General features: G+C 45.1%; 1 protein-coding gene across 1 annotated transcript; it reads left to right on the top strand.

Annotated features, from left to right (window-relative positions):
- The first annotated feature begins 5,529 nt into the window (after positions 1–5,529).
- Positions 5,530–17,663, top strand: LOC115188466 (serine/threonine-protein kinase SBK2). Its single transcript, XM_029747340.1, has 4 exons — positions 5,530–5,874; positions 9,228–9,372; positions 14,957–15,159; positions 16,451–17,663. The coding sequence occupies exons 1-4, from the start codon at positions 5,869–5,871 to the stop codon at positions 17,249–17,251; spliced, it is 1,155 nt and encodes a 384-aa protein (XP_029603200.1). The 5' UTR covers positions 5,530–5,868; the 3' UTR covers positions 17,252–17,663.
- The last annotated feature ends 285 nt before the right edge of the window (positions 17,664–17,948 follow it).

Below are 17,948 nucleotides of genomic sequence, written 5' to 3'. Positions count from 1 at the left end.
CTGTGTTCATTTAGTTGATTTCAGTGGGTTTATTTACCTCCGCTGCCTGCTAGTCTTTATGCGGGATTGTTTGTATGTGTACTATGTTAGGGGTGTGTGTCTGCACCACAGGGTTTTTGTTTCATTCGGTAGTATTACCGTTTCGAGATTTTGTTTAGGAGTCGAGGTTTCTCCTCCATGTGTCGAGTGAGTTTCCCTGTGTGTGGCGACTTCGTTTTGTGCGTGTTTTCCCCCATGTTGTTGAGTTGGGACTCCTTTAATAAACGTTTGTGCTACTGGAACTTCCTTGCTCTCCTGCACCTCCCTCCTACTAGGAGGCAACGTAACACACTCTCTCTCTCTCTCTCTCTCTCTCTCTCTCTCTCTCTCTCTCTCTTTCTTTCTCTCTCTCTCTCTCTCTCTCTCTCTCTCTCTCTCTCTCTCTTTCTCTCTCTCTCTCTCTCTCTCTCTCTCTCTCTCTCTCTCTCTCGCTCTCTTTGTCTCCCTCTCCCCCTATGCTCTGTCAGGATTGCTGGGGACACTTGAGAGGGCGTGGGTCCAGCACTGATCAGACAGGCACATAGGAAAACACACAAATATGCTTTGGTGTTTCAAAGAAATATAGTTTATGCAAGAGTTGCAATGTAAATTCCTTATTAGTGTTTCTCTAAAGGTGGGTCGGGGTAGTGATGGTAGGTTGCTCTTGGGTCATGCTCTCAGATTGGACTGTGTTAGGGAGATTTTATTTTACATTATTTGATGGATCTTATGATAGTTAAAACAAGTAGGCCACAATATATAACAAATGCTAACCATTCCTTTTCATGCAAAATTTATTAAATGCAAACATAAAATAGTTGTTATTCTGCCACTACCAAGAATTGCAGAAGGACAGGGGACAGATGAACCTGTTATACAGGTGCCACAACGACGTCATTACAGGTATTACAGTTTTTTCTGAATGCTTAAACACTAACAGTGATTCGTGATTCTTGAAGCACTATCTCTGAAACCATTAACACTGGTAGCCAATGTATTTACCATTGGTTTGGTAAACATTTGATTTGGACAACAATGGAGGTCAATATTGGACAGAGAGCAAGACGGGTGAGAACTAGAGGAGGAGGAGGAAGAGGAGAACGAGGAGGTGAAGAAGTAAGAGGAGGAGGAGGAGAACGAGGAGGAGAAGGAAGATGTGATGTAGGACGGGGAGAAGGAGAGGATGGGGAAGAGGAAGAGGAGTTAGGAACACAATAACTGATGAAATCAGAGTGACTGTGGTTGACCATGTTGTCAACCATGGGATGAGCATGAAGGAGGCTGGGCAACGGGTTCAACCAAATCTGAGCCGCTATACTGTTGCAGGTATCATCCGGATATTTCAAAATGAGAACTGGTAAGTAACTGTAAGTGCTTTAGTCTTACTGGTACAGTAATGTGTACTAAACTTTCATAATGAGAAGGATATCTCACTAAAACCATTCAAATGTTTTTACAGAACTGCAAGAAAACCACTATCTGGTGGAAGTGGTCAACTGTTCACCCCAGAGCAGGAGACCCACATTGTAAATATGGTCATTGCAAATAACTGCATCAGACTCAGAGAACTGCAGGACCACATAATGGCAGATAACACCATATTCCAAAACGTCAACAGAGTGAGTCTCTCTGCACTGTCTCGTCTACTGAAACACAATAGAATTAAGATGAAGCAGCTGTACAAAGTCCATTTCGAAAGAAACTCAGACCGTGTAAAACAACTGAGATATGAATATGTGCAGGTAAGCTATACTATCCTATCATTGGTACTGGATCTGGAAGTACATGGTGCTACATCATATTGACTGATCTCTGTCTTTTCGTAATATGCTACATTGTTTTGTCTTGTGTCTTTAAGAGAGTCATGGAGCTAGAAGCAGATGCAGTGCAAAATGAGCTAACATATGTGGACAAGGCAGGTTTCAACCTTGCAAAAACAAGGGGCCGCGGCAGAAATATCATCGGACACCATGCCATCATCAACGTCCCGGGACAACGTGGTGGCAACATAGCAACGTGTGTGGCTATTAGTCAAAAAGTAGTCCTTCACCATCATGCAATCCTAGGCCCATACAACACTGCATACATTATCACATTTCTGGACACACTCCACAACAGACTAATCCCTAATGACCAGGGGCCAGAGCAGCCCAGGTACGTTATCATCTGGGACAATGTTAGTTTCCACCGGGATGCTGTGATCCGCAATTGGTTCACAGGTCACCCACTTTTCATCGCACTCAATCTCCCCCATACTCTCCGTTCTTGAATCCTATTGAAGAATTCTTCTTTGCATGGCGTTGGAAGGTGTATGATTGCCAGCCCAACCAACGCATACCCCTTCTACAGGCAATGGAGGAGGCTTGTGGAGACATCGATCAGGGGTCATGCCAGGCCTGGATACGGCCCTCCAGGCGATACTTTCCACGCTGCCTAACTCAAGACAACATCGCATGTGACGTGGATGAAGTTTTATGGCAAGACCCACAAAGAAGGTGGGATGTAGCTTCATTTTGTTCTGTTCTTTTTTTTCTAGAACAAATGTTTTTGTTTTCTTCTACTGTGCTTTTGTTGTTTCAGGAGTGTTAGAACATTTTGATAGTGTGTTATGTTCGCAATACACATCCATACTTTACAAATGTGGATACCTGTGTGTATGTGTGTTTACTACATCTATGACACAACTTCATTGCAAACTGCTATGCCCTGCACACAGAAAAAGCAAAAGCCACAAGTGTTTTTCATTCATACTATCAGTGCCTAGTTGGTTCTTCGTCTGCTTATTCAAATGATGGTTTGTGTGTATGTCACGCCCTGGCCATAGAGAGGGTTTTGTTCTCTATTTTGGTTAGGCCAGGGTGTGACTAGGGTGGGCATTCTATGTGCCCTTTTCTATGTTTTGTGTATTTCTTTGTTTTGGCAGGGTACGGTTCTCAATCAGGGACAGCTGTCTATCGTTGTCTCTGATTGGGAACCATACTTTGGTAGCCTTTTCCCACAGGGTTTTTGTGGGTAGTTAATTACTGTTTAGTGTTTGCACATTATGGAACTGTTTCAGTATTTTCTTTGTTGTTTTTTGTTTTAGTGTTCAGTTATTAAAATAAGCATGAACACTTACCACGCTGCGTTCTGGTCCGATGATTCATCTTCTTCAGATGACGAATACTGTTACAGTGTACTGAATTTACGCAACAACACAATTTTTTAAAAAGCGTTTGAAGAGTTTTGCAAGAATTGTTTGCTTTTGCAAAAGTTGTATAATGTTTTGCTGGTTTGGTGTAAGGTTTTGTGTTTAGTGTGTAGAGTTTTGCAAAAATAGCCTATAGTTTCAAAGAGTGCCTAAGCAATCAGAAAAATCTGCAAAAAGGCTATCTGTACTTTAGAAGTCATTTAGGAGCAGAAAGGTACACTATGTCGTTTGTCTGCCTCTGTCAACAACAATGTTTTGTGAATGGAAGGAGAGAGTGTGTGTATGCTAGCGTACGTTTCTGCATGCTGGTGTGTGTATGAGCGTGTGTGCGTGCAAGTGTATACGCGTGTGTATGTACAGTATATGCGGTGTGCGTGTGTGTGTGTGTGTGTGTGTGTGTGTGTGTGTGTGTGTGTGTGTGAAATTAAATGAATTTAAAGCAGAGTTGGCTGAGTGTCCATTCATAGGTAGTGATGAGACATGTTCCTGGTGGAGTGGTGGCAGGTTGTCACAACAGGGGCATGGGGAGCCCACAGAGCGGACGCCCCCCCGCCCGTCAGGCCACCCAGCAGCTGTAGTAACCTGAGTGTTTATGGGTGGTTGCTATAACAGCCTGTGTTTTAGTTACACAGCACACAGAGAGAGAGCCCTCGGCAATAATAGTACAGTAGTATGTAGTATCAGGGGAAAACTGAGTAGACAGAAAGAGAAGGAGGGTGTCGGGGGAGAGAGATGTAGAAGAGGTCCCAGTTCATTGGCACTAAGCAGGGAAAAGGAGTTGGCATGTTGACGGCACTGTGGTATTAAGCTGTTTGGTAAGGTAAAGTTTCAGCTGTTAGCTTTGTCACTCACAGATGATGGGACATAACACAGTTTGGGCTAGAGGGAGGGAGGGAGGTAAAGAGGGAGAAAGGTGGAGGGGAGAGGTAGGGTGAAAGGGGAAAGACAGAAATGTAGCTTTGAGGGCTTACCAAAAATATGTTTTGTATGATGAAAAATAGATGACTAATGCATTAGGCTTTTCTAAACTTTGTAGCTGACTAAGAGTTCAGAGGACATGGGTTTTACTTTTTTTTGATGCACAAGACTTGATTTCACTTCACTGCTTGAGAGAGCAGGAGGCAGAAAGAGAGAGAGTGTTTGTGTGTGACATAGAGAAGGAGAGAGTGAGAGTGAGGGAGAGACGAGAGTGTATGTGTGTGCGAGAGAAGGAGAGAGAGAGGGATAAAGGAGAGCGAGAGTGAGGGATAGACGAGAGAGTGTATGTGTGTGAGAGAGAAGGAGAGAGAGTGAGAGTGAGGGAGAGACGAGACAGTGTATGTGTGTGAGAGAGAAGGAAAGAGAGAGTGAGTGAGGGAGAGACGAGAGTGAATGTGTGTGAGAGAGAAGGAGAGAGAGTGAGAGTGAGGGAGAGACGAGACAGTGTATGTGTGTGAGAGAGAAGGAAAGAGAGAGTGAGTGAGGGAGAGACGAGAGTGAATGTGTGTGAGAGAGAGAAGGAGAGAGAGTGTATGTGTGTTAGATAGAGAAGGAGAGAGAGTGTATGTGTGTGAGATAAAGGAGAGAGAGGGAGAGACGAGAGTGTATGTGTGAGAGAGAGGGAAAGAGAGGGAGAAGGAGTGAGAGAGTGAGAGAGAGACCAGAGAGCAGAGAGCAGAGATATGTTGAGTAATAGGGATTTAATACAACATGCAGATTGGCAGGAGAAGTCATTAGAAGCTAAACTCCATCAGATGCAGTGATGGTGGAAACAGCTTGTTAGCTAATTCAGACTATCCTAATCCACCACGTCTGTTGATTAGATACGGAATCCAAACACTGTGGAAGGAATTCACGGAGTAAGACTGAGCGAGAGGGCGAGAAAGACAGAGAGGAGAACCGAGTATGGGGAGGGGTGGTTGTGTATGGGAGGAGAGAGACAGGGAGGGAGTAAGAGAGTGAGAGAGGGAGAAGAGTGAGAGAGGGAGAAGAGTGAGAGAGATAGAGAGAGAGACAGATGATGGGGAGGGGTGGTTGTGTATGGGAGAAGAGGGACAGGGAGGGAGTAAGAGAGAGAGAGGGAGGGGAGAGAGAGCAAGAGAGAGAGAGAGACAGGGAACACAATGAATGGGTTACAGGGTTAATGTAGACAGGCAGACTGACAGATTGGGCACATTTGAACATTAACACTGACATTGAGTGGGACACGTGGGGAGAGGGAGAGGGTTGGAATACCTTACAACTATGGTACATGCAGATTGAGTGAGAGAGTGTGTGTTAGGGACAGAGAGAGAGGGAGGGAGGGGGAGAGCAGTAGAGCGGGAGGAGGGGGATAGAGAGAGGGGAGGAGAGAGAGTGAGTGAAGTGGTGGTCTCTCAGGGAGAGACACGGTAAGTACCAAGGTCCTGAGGGATAAGAAGGTAGATATACCTCAGTGTCTGCTATAAAACTACCAGCGCATGGATCTGCAGAGACAAAGTAACAATAACAGCCACTTGTGCTGCGAAACAGATCTCCTGAAGAGTAGATCACCAGTGAAAGACAATAGTTAGGAACAGAACAGCAGCAGACCAACAGCAGACCTACAGAGGGTCAGGAGGGTGTTGAAGTCTATTCAGATGCTGACGAGGACCCAGATAAGCTGAACAGAGACAGACGTTCCCATTTGAGAAAACTCCACAATGACAGTAAGTGAACGTTTCTTTAAAATTCAGCTACTGTTGTCCTTATGCAAATTGTATGAAAAGTGGCGTGTGTCATATATTTTAATTTCCACTATATCAACTGCAGAGAAATTCCACCGCGAAATAGTCATAAAGACACAAAGACAACTATGTGATTTTATTTATACAGCCAATGTCTTCCTCGCCCCACTACATCGACAAGAGGATGATATGACATTGCACTATAGTCATATAAATATAGAACCAGTGTTTTTACAAGTAGATTCATGATTTGTGTATTGTCTGACATTTTTACTGCATCGTTAGCAGCTAGTAAGACAAGCCTTTCACTGCACCCACTATAGCATCTGCTGAACGCTTTACGCAACCAATAAACTTTGATTTGCTTTTGATTTGATTTAGCCTGCTGTCAGATGTTGCATTGGATTTAGTTTGTTTCTGGGGTCACATTCTATGGACAACGGCATTATGTTTATGGGTCTGTAAATACAGTAACATCACTCTGACGCTAGTATCTGCATAGTGAAGTGACATTGTAATATAGACATGTCTTCATATGGGGGTGTTCAGTTGGGGCTGTCAGTGGTTGCCACGGCCACGGATCCAGAAAGGAGCACATAGTAGAGAGGCTTTTCAGCTTCCAGTGTTTATATCTTTACTGGTTTTACTCGTCTTTAAATCTGTTAATAGCGCTAGTCTTCTGACAGCTCATAATACTGTCATAGAGGCCAGTATTTCAATTACAGCTAGCTCTTATCGACAGGGGGATTCGTTGACCAATAAGGGATTAATTCATAATCACCTCAGGATACAAGGACACGGTGAATGTCAGGTGGGTGAGCCTGGGGCAACTGTCTTCCACCTGCTGCAGCAACAAGTTACGCAATTGGTGTCAATTGGGAAACGTCATTGGACATTGTGATCAGTGCTAGCCGGGGGTCAATTTCATTTCAATTAAGAGTGAATTCAATCAATCAATTGAAATGTCCTCATTGAAGATAATTTGGTCAACGTTCAATTCATTCTCTGAATTGACATGAAAATGATCCAATTCCTGATTGTGATCCAAAGGAGTTAATATTTCCAGTGCTTTCATATGAAGTTGGGTTGAGGGAAATAATGACCTTTGACCCAATGTAGCCTATCAAATCAAATGTTATTTGTCACATGCGTCAAATACAACAGGTGTAGACCTTACAGTGAAATGCTTACTTACGAGCCCCTAACCACAATGCAGTTTCAAAAAAATATGGATAAGAATAAGAAGTAAAAGTAACAAGTAATTAAAGAGCAACAGTAAAATAACAATAGCGAGACTATATACAGGGGGGTACCAATACAGACCTTAACATGAAATACTTACTTACAAGCCCTTAACCAACAGCGCAAATCAAGAAATAGAGTTTGTGATTTATGTTAGAAATGTATTTTATATTTTCTCCAGTGTGCCCAGCAGCAGCGTATTCAGACTGGTTGGACCCTGCTGACGTATTCTTGGCTTCATATCAAATGTTTGGCGTTGTTGTGTGACAAGACACAGATAGTTCAGATAGTCCATTAAAATAAAAGTCCACTTACTCAAAGCCAACTCACCGATAGATTAACTGAGCGTTTCATCAGATGGAAGATTCTGCAGCTGAAAGTTAAAACATGTAACTGCTGTTTTTTACATTTGTTCCTAAGACTTGTCTTTATTTCACTCTGTAATGTAACAGGTGCAAACTCCTGACCTTTGCGAATGCTTAGTAAATCAAGTCTTTTGTCAGTTACATCCAAAAGTATGTTACTCCCAACTCAAGTAATTACAGAAGTTAGAGCTGTGGGCGGTAAACTAAAGGTTGCTAGTTCGAATCCCCGATCCGACTAGGTGGAAAATCTGTCGAAAACATTACTCCAGGGTCACCGTCAATAACGGCTGATGCCTGGCCGTAATCCCACTCTCTGGGGGAGTGGGATATGCAAATAACACATTTCCATTTCACACTTGTAAGCACCCCTATTTGACATTTTGATGCTCTATTATGCAACAAATATATGTGCAAGGTCGAACATATAAATATATCATGGTGTTATTATAGCTTCATCCATTGTGTTACGCAAACAGTCTCTTCATCCCTCACTCATTTGCTGGGGTGTTACTATAGGTAGGGTGGGATCCTATTTTAATGAGGTCAGCAGATGTATATAGGGGTCATACTGATGATATGATAGACACAGGGAACTGAGGGGACAGTAGGTATGTACATACAGCATGCTCTGGTTGCTCCAATGTCATACTGCATATTCATCCAATCTCTCATCTCATAATTTTCTCACATTTTATGGTAATCCCCGAGGTCGCTGGACATCCTGTAACAGTGCATTTTATGGTAATCCCTGAGGTCGCTGGACATCCTGTAACAGTATATTTTATGGTAATCCCTGAGGTCGCTGGACATCCTGTAACAGTATATTTTATGGTAATCCCTGAGGTCGCTGGACATCCTGTAACACTACATTTTATGGTAATCCCTGAGGTCGCTGGACATCCTGTAACAGTGCATTTTATGGTAATCCCCAAGGTCGCTGGACATCCTGTAACAGTGCATTTTATGGTAATCCCTGAGGTCGCTGGACATCCTGTAACAGTATATTTTATGGTAATCCCTGAGGTCGCTGGACATCCTGTAACACTACATTTTATGGTAATCCCCAAGGTCGCTGGACATCCTGTAACAGTGCATTTTATGGTAATCCCTGAGGTCGCTGGACATCCTGTAACAGTATATTTTATGGTAATCCCTGAGGTCGCTGGACATCCTGTAACAGTATATTTTATGGTAATCCCTGAGGTCGCTGGACATCCTGTAACAGTATATTTTATGGTAATCCCTGAGGTTGCTGGACATCCTGTAACAGTATATTTTATGGTAATCCCTGAGGTCGCTGGACATCCTGTAACAGTGCATTTTATGGTAATCCCTGAGGTCGCTGGACATCCTGTAACAGTATATTTTATGGTAATCCCTGAGGTCGCTGGACATCCTGTAACAGTACATTTTATGGTAATCCCCGAGGTCGCTGGACATCCTGTAACAGTACATTTAAGCATACATGTATCAGCAAGTTGATCAATCAATCAATCATTCAATTGATAAATTAAAATGTATTTATATTGCATTTGTCATAAAGTGCTTAGTATTTATTCCCACTCCTCGTTGACCATTTTCAGTGTAGGTTGGTTATTCACCATGCAGCGCGGTAGCCTACAAGCCTAGTCAATTCCTGCTAGTGTAACAAGACATTGGAAATGAAACATCAACTCCTTAGAAAAATGTTCTCACTATTTGACCATGTTTCCTTGTTTTCTCTGTCAGGCTGCAGCTCAGGAACTGGACGAGTTATGTTTCCTCTCAGCCCAGTCCATGTCCACTCTGGAGACCTCCGACCACTTCCAGATGGTCAAGCTGCTGGGAGAGGGATCCTACGGCAAGGTCATGCTGGCCGTCCACAAGAAGAGAGGTCAGTAAAGCACCAGAGGTCACCGTGGTGGTCCCTGACCATGGTCCTGGAGAGTTACGGGGTGGGCAGGCGTTATAAATGATGCCTTCCTGTATTATACTTATGCTAAAACATTTATTCTGTTCTACTGAGCCATTTACTTTATGTTCGTATTCTTTTCTTTTATAATTTCTTATTGTTGTTGAATTGTTAAGAATGAACCTGCCAGTAAGCATTTAGCTGGATGGTATGTTAGTGACTACTATACACCTATAAATGCTTGTTATAAAGGCAAAAAATTGTCAAAGACTCCAGCCACCCTAGTCATAAACTGTTCTCTCTGCTACTGCATGGCAAGCAGTACAGGAGCACCAAGTCTAGGTCCAAGAGGCTTCTAAACAGCTTCTATCCCAAGCCATAAGACTGCTGAACATCTAATCAAATGGCTACCCAGACTATTTGCATTGCCCCCCCCCTTCATTTACATACTACCTCAACTAACATACTACCCCGCACATTGACTCTGTACCGGCACCCCCCTGTATATATTGTTATTTTTTTTACTGCTGCTCTTTAATTAGTTGTTACTTTTTTAAAACTGCATTATGGTTAGGGGCTCATAAGTAAGCATTACACTGTAAGGTCTACACCTGTTGTACTCGGCGCATGTGACTAATGAAATGTGATTTCTGGTTCTAGTGAAATGTGGCTCTGAAGGGGCCTGGGGTTACAGTTCAGAGGATAAAACACGTGAACAGTGAGTGGTTATTTGTCCAACGTGAGGGTAGAGGTGTCTTTAAATAGTGTCAACTTAACCGTTAGCATGAGTGTTGCTGCTATGAAGTGCTTTACTACATTCTTGGGGATAGAGTTGCTGTGGGGTTTCCTCAGGAGAGAATGACTGCCCCTTCTCATTGAAGCCACGCAGGGTTGGATAGGTTACTTTCTAAATGTTATACGTAACAGTTACTAGTTATCTGTCCAAAATTGTAATTAGTAACTTTTGGATTACCCAAAGTCAGTAATCTGATTACTTTCCCCTAAAGAGGCACTAAAAGAAGACAAAAACTATCCATCAAACGTATTTGGTGTGTCATCACAGAGGTCGACCGATTGTGATTTTTCACCTGTAACGGCTGTCTTCGTCGTCAGATGAAACAGAGAAGTCATCGTCGGAAAAGGTGGACCAATACGCAGCGGAGTGAGTGTTCATATTCAATATTTAATTAATAGAAACACTTTAAACAAAACACGAAAATGAACGACAGCCTACAGTTCTGCTAGGTACAAAACTAACAAAATACAATTACCCACAAAACCCAAAGGAAAACATGCTCCTTATGTGTGACTCCCAATCAACAACAACGAACTTCAGCTGTGCCTGATTGGGAGCCACACACGGCCCAAAACAAAGAAATACAAAAAACCTAGAAAAAGAACATAGAACGCCCACCCAATGTAACACCCTGGCCTAACCAAAATAAAGAACAAAAACCCCTCTCTATGGCCAGGGCGTTACAGTACCCCCCCCCCCCCCCAAGGTGTGGACTCCGGCCGCAAAACCTGACACTGAAGGGGAGGGCCCGGGTGGGCCTTCTTACGTTGGCGGCTCAGGTGCGGGACGTGGCCTCTGTTCCACCCTTGGCGTCGCCCTCTTAGGTGGCGCACCTGGCCGCGCCGAAGGTCTGGTGGGCAGCGATGGCTGCGCCCGGCTGGCGGGCGACCCTGGTTGCGCCCGGCTGGCGGGCGTCCCTGGCGGCTCTGGCGGCACTGACCCAGGATTCACCAGGCTGGGGAGATATGAAGGAGGCCTGGCCCTGGGCGCAGGCACAGGACTCACCAGTCTGGCGGGCGACTCTGGCGGCTCCGGCGGCTCCGGGCTGGCGGGCGGCTCTGGCGGCTCTGGCCCAGGATTTACCAGGCTGGGGAGACATGAAGGAGGCCTGGTCCTGGGCACAGGCACAGGACTCACCAGGCTGGGGAGACATGAAAGAGGCCTGGCCCTAGGTGTAGGCACAGGACTCACCGGGCTGGCGGGCGGCTCTGACTGCTCCGGACAGGCGGGCGGCTCTGGCGGCTCCGGACAGGCGGGCGACTCTGGCGGCTCCGGACAGGCGGGCGGCTCTGGCGGCTCCTGACTGGCGTGCGGCTCTGGCGGCTCCTGACTGGCGGGCGGCTCTGGCGGCTCCTGACTGGCGGGCAGCTCTGATGGCTCCTGACTGGCGGGCAGCTCTGGCGGCTCCGGACTGGCGGGCAGCTCTGGCGGCTCCGGACTGGCGGGCAGCTCTGGCGGCTCCGGACTGGCGAGACCCACTGGAGGCCTAGTCCTGGGAGGTGGCACAGGACGGACCAGGATGGGGAGACCCACTGGTGGCCTGGTCCTAGGAGGAGGCACAGGACAGACCAGGATGGGGAGACCCACTGGAAGCCTGGACCTAGGAGGAGGCACAGGACGGAGGCCTGGAGGCCTAGTCCTGGGAGGTGGCACAGGATAAACCGGGCTGTGGGGGAGCACTGGAGTTCTGGTACGGACACTCTTTACCCACACTCCAGGCTGAATGCCCACTTTGGCCCGGCACGGGCGGAGAGCAGGCATTGGGCAAACTGGACCCTCCCAGCGCTCTGGAGACACAGTGCGCAATGCCGGCGCAGGATAACCTGGACCGAGGAGGCGCACTGGAGACCAGACGCGCTGATCTGGCACCATCCGCCCTGGCTCGATGCCTGCACTCGCATGGCACTTGCGGGGGGCTGGTATGTAGCGCACCGGGCTTTGAATGCGCACTGGGGACACCGTGCGCTCCACAGCATAACACGGTGTCTTACCAGTACCACGCTGCTTCCGGTAAGCACGGGGAGTTGGCTCAGGTCTACCGCCTGACTCCGCCAATCTCCCCGTGTGCCCCCCCAAAATGTTTTTGGGGGCTGCCTCTCGTGTCTGCTGCGCTCCCTTTCCTCATGCCAGCGCCTCTCAGCTCTCGCCGCCTCGATCTCCCACTGCGGGGCGCGATAATGCCCAGCTTGAGCCCATGGTCCTTTCCCGTCCAGGTTTCCTCCCAAGTCCACGAATCCTGAACGCTCCTCTCCTGGCTCTTCTCCTTCCTCCGCTGCTTGGTCCGTTGTTGGTGGGTAATTCTGTAACGGCCGTCGTCAGAATTAGACCAAGGTGCAGCAGAGGATGTGTTCATCATTAGAATTTTAATTCAAAAAACAAGAGAACACTACAAAAATGAACAAAAACAACAGCAAACAGTCCTGTTAGGAAAATACTCAAAACAGAAACCCCTCTCTATGGCCAGGGTGTTACATCACCGCCGATACCGATACCGATTATTGGAGGGCCCAAAAACCCGATACCGATTAATCGGCCGATTTTATTTATTTATTTGTAATAATGACAATTACAACAATACTGAATGAACACTTATTTTAACTTAATATAATACATCAATAAAATCAATTTAGCCTCAAATAAATAATGAAACAAGTTCAATTTGGTTTAAATAATGCAAAAACAAAGTGTTGGAGAAGAAAGTAAAAGTGCAATATGTGCCATGCAAAAAAGCTAACGTTTAAGTTCCTTGCTCAGAACATGTGAACATATGAAAGCTGGTGGTTCCTTTTAACATGAGTCTTCAATATTCCTAGGTAAGATGTTTTAGGTTGTAGATATTATAGGAATTATAGGACTATTTCTCTCTATACGATTTGTATTTCATATACCTTTGACTATTGGATGTTCTTATAGGCACTTTAGTCTTGCCAGTGTAACAGTATAGCTTCCGTCCCTCTCCTCGCTCCTACCTGGGCTTGAACCAGGAACACATCGATAACAGCCACCCTCGAAGCAGCGTTACCCATGTAGAGGAAGGGGAACAACTACTCCAAGTCTCAGAGCGAGTGACTTTTGAAACGCTATTAGCGCGCATCCGGCTAAATAGCTAGCCATTTCACATCGGTTACACCAGCCTAATCTCGGGAGTTGACAGGCTTGAAGTCATAAACAGCGCAATGCTTGAAGCATTGCGAAGAGCTGCTGGCAAAACGCACGAAAGTGCTATTTTGAATGAATGCTTACGAGCATGCTGCTGCCTACCATTGCTCAGTCAGACTGCTCTATCAAATCATAGACTTAATTATAACATAATAACACACAGAAATACGAGCCTTAGGTCATTAATATGGTAGAATCCAGAAACTATCATCTCGAAAACAAAACGTTATTCCTGTTACAATCTTCAATGTTATGTCATAATTACGTAAAATTCTGGCAAATTAGTTTGCAACGAGCCAGGCGACCCAAACTGTTGCATATACACTGACTCTGCGTGCAATGAACGCAAAATGACACAATTTCACCTGGTTAATATTGCCTCCTAACCTGGATTTCTTTTAGCTAAATACGCAGGTTTCAAAATATATACTTGTGTATTGATTTTAAGAAATGCATTGATGTTTATGGTTGGAGCAACGTGTACCTAAGCGATTATATGCAACGCAGGACAGGCTAGATAAACTAGTAATATCATCAACTAGTGATTATGATTGATTGATTGTTTTTTATAAGATAAGTTTAATGCTAGCTAGCAAGTTACCTTAGCTTCTTACTGCATTCACGTAACAGGCAGGCTCCTCGTGGAGTGCAATGTAAAGCAGGTGGTTAGAGCGTTGGACTAGTTAACCATAAGGTTGCAAGATTGAATCCCTGAGCTGACAAGGTAAAAATCTGTCGTTCTGCCCCTGAACAAGGCAGTTAACCCACCGTTCCTAGGCCGTCATTGAAAATAAGAATGTGTTCTTAACTGACTTGCCTAGTTAAATAACGCTCAAAAAAACAAAAAATAAGAATAAAAAAAAAAATTTAATCGGCCAAATCGCCGTCCAAAAATACCGATTTCCAATTGTTATGAAAACTTGAAATCGGCCCTAATTAATCGGCCATTCCGATTAATCAGTCGACCTCTAGTCTCTGACTTGTGGTCAGACTCACTTAGGTGGAACAAATTTAAAGTTACGCCTTTTTTAAATGCTGAATTCAATGTCATTGACAAAACAGAAAGGTGTCATAATGTATTTTTTCGCAAGCATCCTTTCTGAATTTAAAAGTAATCCAAGAAGTAATCATCTAGTTTTCAAAATATCTGTAATCTGATTACAATATTTTTGCAGGCAATGTAATTTCTTAGTTTTTTTATCAGTTACAGTTGATCAGTTTATCAGTTTTATCAGTAAACCACAGAAGTTCAAGGCCGACCACATTACTGCAGGCATTGTTAGCAAAAAATGGGATCCCCATGATAGTGAATGGAAAATTGTCAATCTTCGTGGTGAATCTTTGTGTAAATAAAAACCTTTGTCACGTGATCGATGGCTTTGTCCATTCATAAACAGTCATTGGATTTCCTTTATCTAAACCCCAGGGAATAGGGAAGTAATTTAGACATCCCCGGGGCTATATGGAATCTGCCAGGATGTTTTTATGTTATCAATGTTGTCACAGTGATGACAACATGATTTACTCTATAATTGATCTTATTGATGTTTTGGTGCAGCATTTGATTTGAATGTCTAAATAATTTCTGGGGCCTCTCCTCCTCTCCATCAGGCACTCCCATGGCTCTGAAGTTCTTCCCCCGCCAGTCCACATCCCTCTTCTCTTTCCTGCGTGAATACAACCTCTCCCTTTCTTATTGCACACATCCCTCTCTCACCCGGGCCCTGGGTATCTTCTTCTCCACCCCCTGCTACTATGTCTTCGCCCAGCAGGCTGGTCTCTATGGAGACCTCTACAGTGTCATCGTGTCAGAGGTCAGTTAGAGTCATGCATCTGTTTACAGTCTCTGAGTCAGTCATACATCTGTTTACAGTCTCTGAGTCAGTCATACATCTGTTTACAGTCTCTGAGTCAGTCATGCATCTGTTTACAGTCTCTGAGTCAGTCATACATCTGTTTACAGTCTCTGAGTCAGTCATACATCTGTTTACAGTCTCTGAGTCAGTCATACATCTGTTTACAGTCTCTGAGTCAGTCATACATCTGTTTACAGTCTCTGAGACAGTCATACATCTGTTTACAGTCTCTGAGTCAGTCATACATGAGAGGTGTTTCATTTCAATGTCAAAGCACTAAAGCTAAGTGCACAACACAGACCCAGTATTGCAATTCCTCTGAGGTCTGACCTCTGTCTGCCACCACCTCTACTGTTCCATATTGCCCTGGTCCCAGTTGCCCTCTTCCTCTGTCAGTGAGTACATATTAAAGACTCCAATGGAATCTCTCCAGTGGCCTCCACCTCGTCCCTAGTGACTCTTTGTTTGTGTCGGTCTATGCCAGTAACCTACAGTGGATGATAAGCTTGCATCATCTTCAAGACCCTGGTGCTTGCCTACAGAGCAGCAAGGGGAACTGCACCGCTTTACCTTCAGGCTATGTTCAAATCCTACATCCCAACCCGAGCACTCCGTTCTGCCACCTCTGGACTCTTGAGCCTCCCACCCCTACAGGGGGGCAGGTCCTGCTCAGCCCAGTCAAAGCTCTTCTGTGTCCTGGCATCCCAATGGTGGAACAACTTTTCCCCTATAGTCATGCCCATTTTTCGAAAACGTCTGAAACCCTACCTCTTTGAAGAGTATCTTAAATAACTCTCACGGTTCCCCCTCCCCACACCTCTTTTCACCCTAGCACTGACTTTGCTGGTAAGTGTTTTGTTGAGGGATAATTTCCTTGATACAATTGTGATGTGTTGTTGCCTGACCTAGATATCTTCAGATGAATGCACTAATTGTAAGTCGCGCTGGAGAAGAGCATCTGCTAAATGTAAACTTGTAAATGTGACAAATTACAAGGTGTTTGCTCTCCCCGATCCTTTTAGCATCTATGGGTGGGACGAGGACAACGTGATAGAGCAGTGGTTCCCAAACATTTTTGCATCGTGACCCACATAAAGCTTTTTGTGTGTCATAACTACTAAACTAAACCTAGCAGCCGCCTACATTAAACCATGACCCAAAAGGAATCCAGGCCATACCATTTATGAAACAATGATATACAGTGTAATGTTGTTTCTCTTTCTCTCTCTATCTCTCTCTCTGTCTCCAGGTGGGTGTAGATGAAGAGTGTGTCCAGAGAGTGATGTCTCAGCTGAGTGGTGCCGTCTCATACCTCCACTGCATGGGCTTCGTCCACCGGGACATCAAACCAGAGAACATCTTCCTGTGTGACCGCGCCTGTCGCTGGGTCAAACTGGGTGACTTCGGCCTGGCCCGCCCCACTGGCTGCACCGTCCGCGCCGTCTGGTACGACTCGCCCTTCTGCACGCCTGAGGTAGAGCAGGCCAAAGAGTCCGAGAAAGTGAGAGAGCAGAGACAGGAGGATGGAGAGGAGGAGGAGAACATTTGGATCACAGTGGAGACCACTATAGACAGCTGGGCCCTGGGCGTGCTGGTCTACTGCCTGCTGACGGGATGCTTTCCCTGGGAAGAGACAACCCACGACGACCCCGCCTACCGGAGGTACAAGGAGTGGTACGACCGCGAGACGGAGAGGGAGGAAAGGAGCGAGGGACTGAGAGGGGAAAAGGAAGTCATTTGGTGCGAAAGTGAAAGTGAAAAGGACAATATCCTGAGCCTGGAGAACAATCAGAAGTCGAACCCTATGGCCCCACAGTTTGAAGGCTTCAGCCCACTGGTGATGTCTCTCTTCAGGGAGCTGCTTAACCCACAGCCCAGGCTTCGAGGAGGCCCTGACGAGATCCTCAGCTACCTGGGTGGGCCCTGGTTGATGGAGACGGAGAGAGAGGAGAAGAGGAAAGCAGAGGAGGTAGAGAAGGAGGCCAGGAAAATAAGAGAGGCAGGAACGGTGGAGGAAGGGAGGGAGAGGGAGGGAAGAGGGGAGAGATAAAGTGTTTCATACTAGACAGGTTCGAGAATTTTTAAGATGTACTGTACATTTTCAAAGAGAATATTTGCTTTATAGAGGTTGGTATTGGTTGCCGAACATTTCTTACTCTGTATTGATAGAATTGAGACTACTGTATTTTGATATAGTTGTGTTTTAACTTGTAATAGTTCTCTACAGTGTAATGCAACTTAATATTATGTGTGTGTGTGTGTGTGAGCGTGCATGTGCCATACCTGCCTGTGTATGTGCATGCTTGAACATGATCGTGAGTGTGCATGTGTGCTTAGGGGCAGGTAGCCTCTTAAGAGAATACATGAAATAGTTCTCCTTCAACACACAGGCTGTATTATAATGATCACTCTATCACACTTTATGTTGTAAGAATATCTGAATAAACCAGTTTATATTTATATACATGTCTTTCTTCTCTATGTTTGTCTAATACACTTTTTATTTTATTCTCTTAAAATAAATTTCCAATATGCAAACCTAGGGATTTTGTGAAAAATCAGCAAAACTAGGTTATCCACAAGTGTACCTGGCTCCACGAGGGCACTAAAGGGGGCTTAGTCCCCTCAGTTCAAACTTTAGCCCCCTCAGTTTTAGCTTTATGTCACTATATAAAATAGCAAAAAAGTTACAATGACTGAGTGACAGGTTGGTGCAAAAAACATATATCTCATCTGCGTTGTGTCAG

The sequence above is a fragment of the Salmo trutta genome, chromosome 3, assembly GCF_901001165.1.
Source record: "Salmo trutta chromosome 3, fSalTru1.1, whole genome shotgun sequence".
Taxonomy (NCBI): Eukaryota; Metazoa; Chordata; class Actinopteri; order Salmoniformes; family Salmonidae; genus Salmo; species Salmo trutta.
This window is presented reverse-complemented; position numbering and strand designations above follow the sequence as displayed.

Excerpts from the sequence above, each read along its gene's own strand:
- LOC115188466 (XM_029747340.1), top strand. Across the intron at positions 9,373-14,956 it reads GGCCGTCCACAAGAAGAGAG|GCACTCCCATGGCTCTGAAG; the intron begins GTCAGTAAAGCA and ends CCTCTCCATCAG. Across the intron at positions 15,160-16,450 it reads ACAGTGTCATCGTGTCAGAG|GTGGGTGTAGATGAAGAGTG; the intron begins GTCAGTTAGAGT and ends CTCTGTCTCCAG.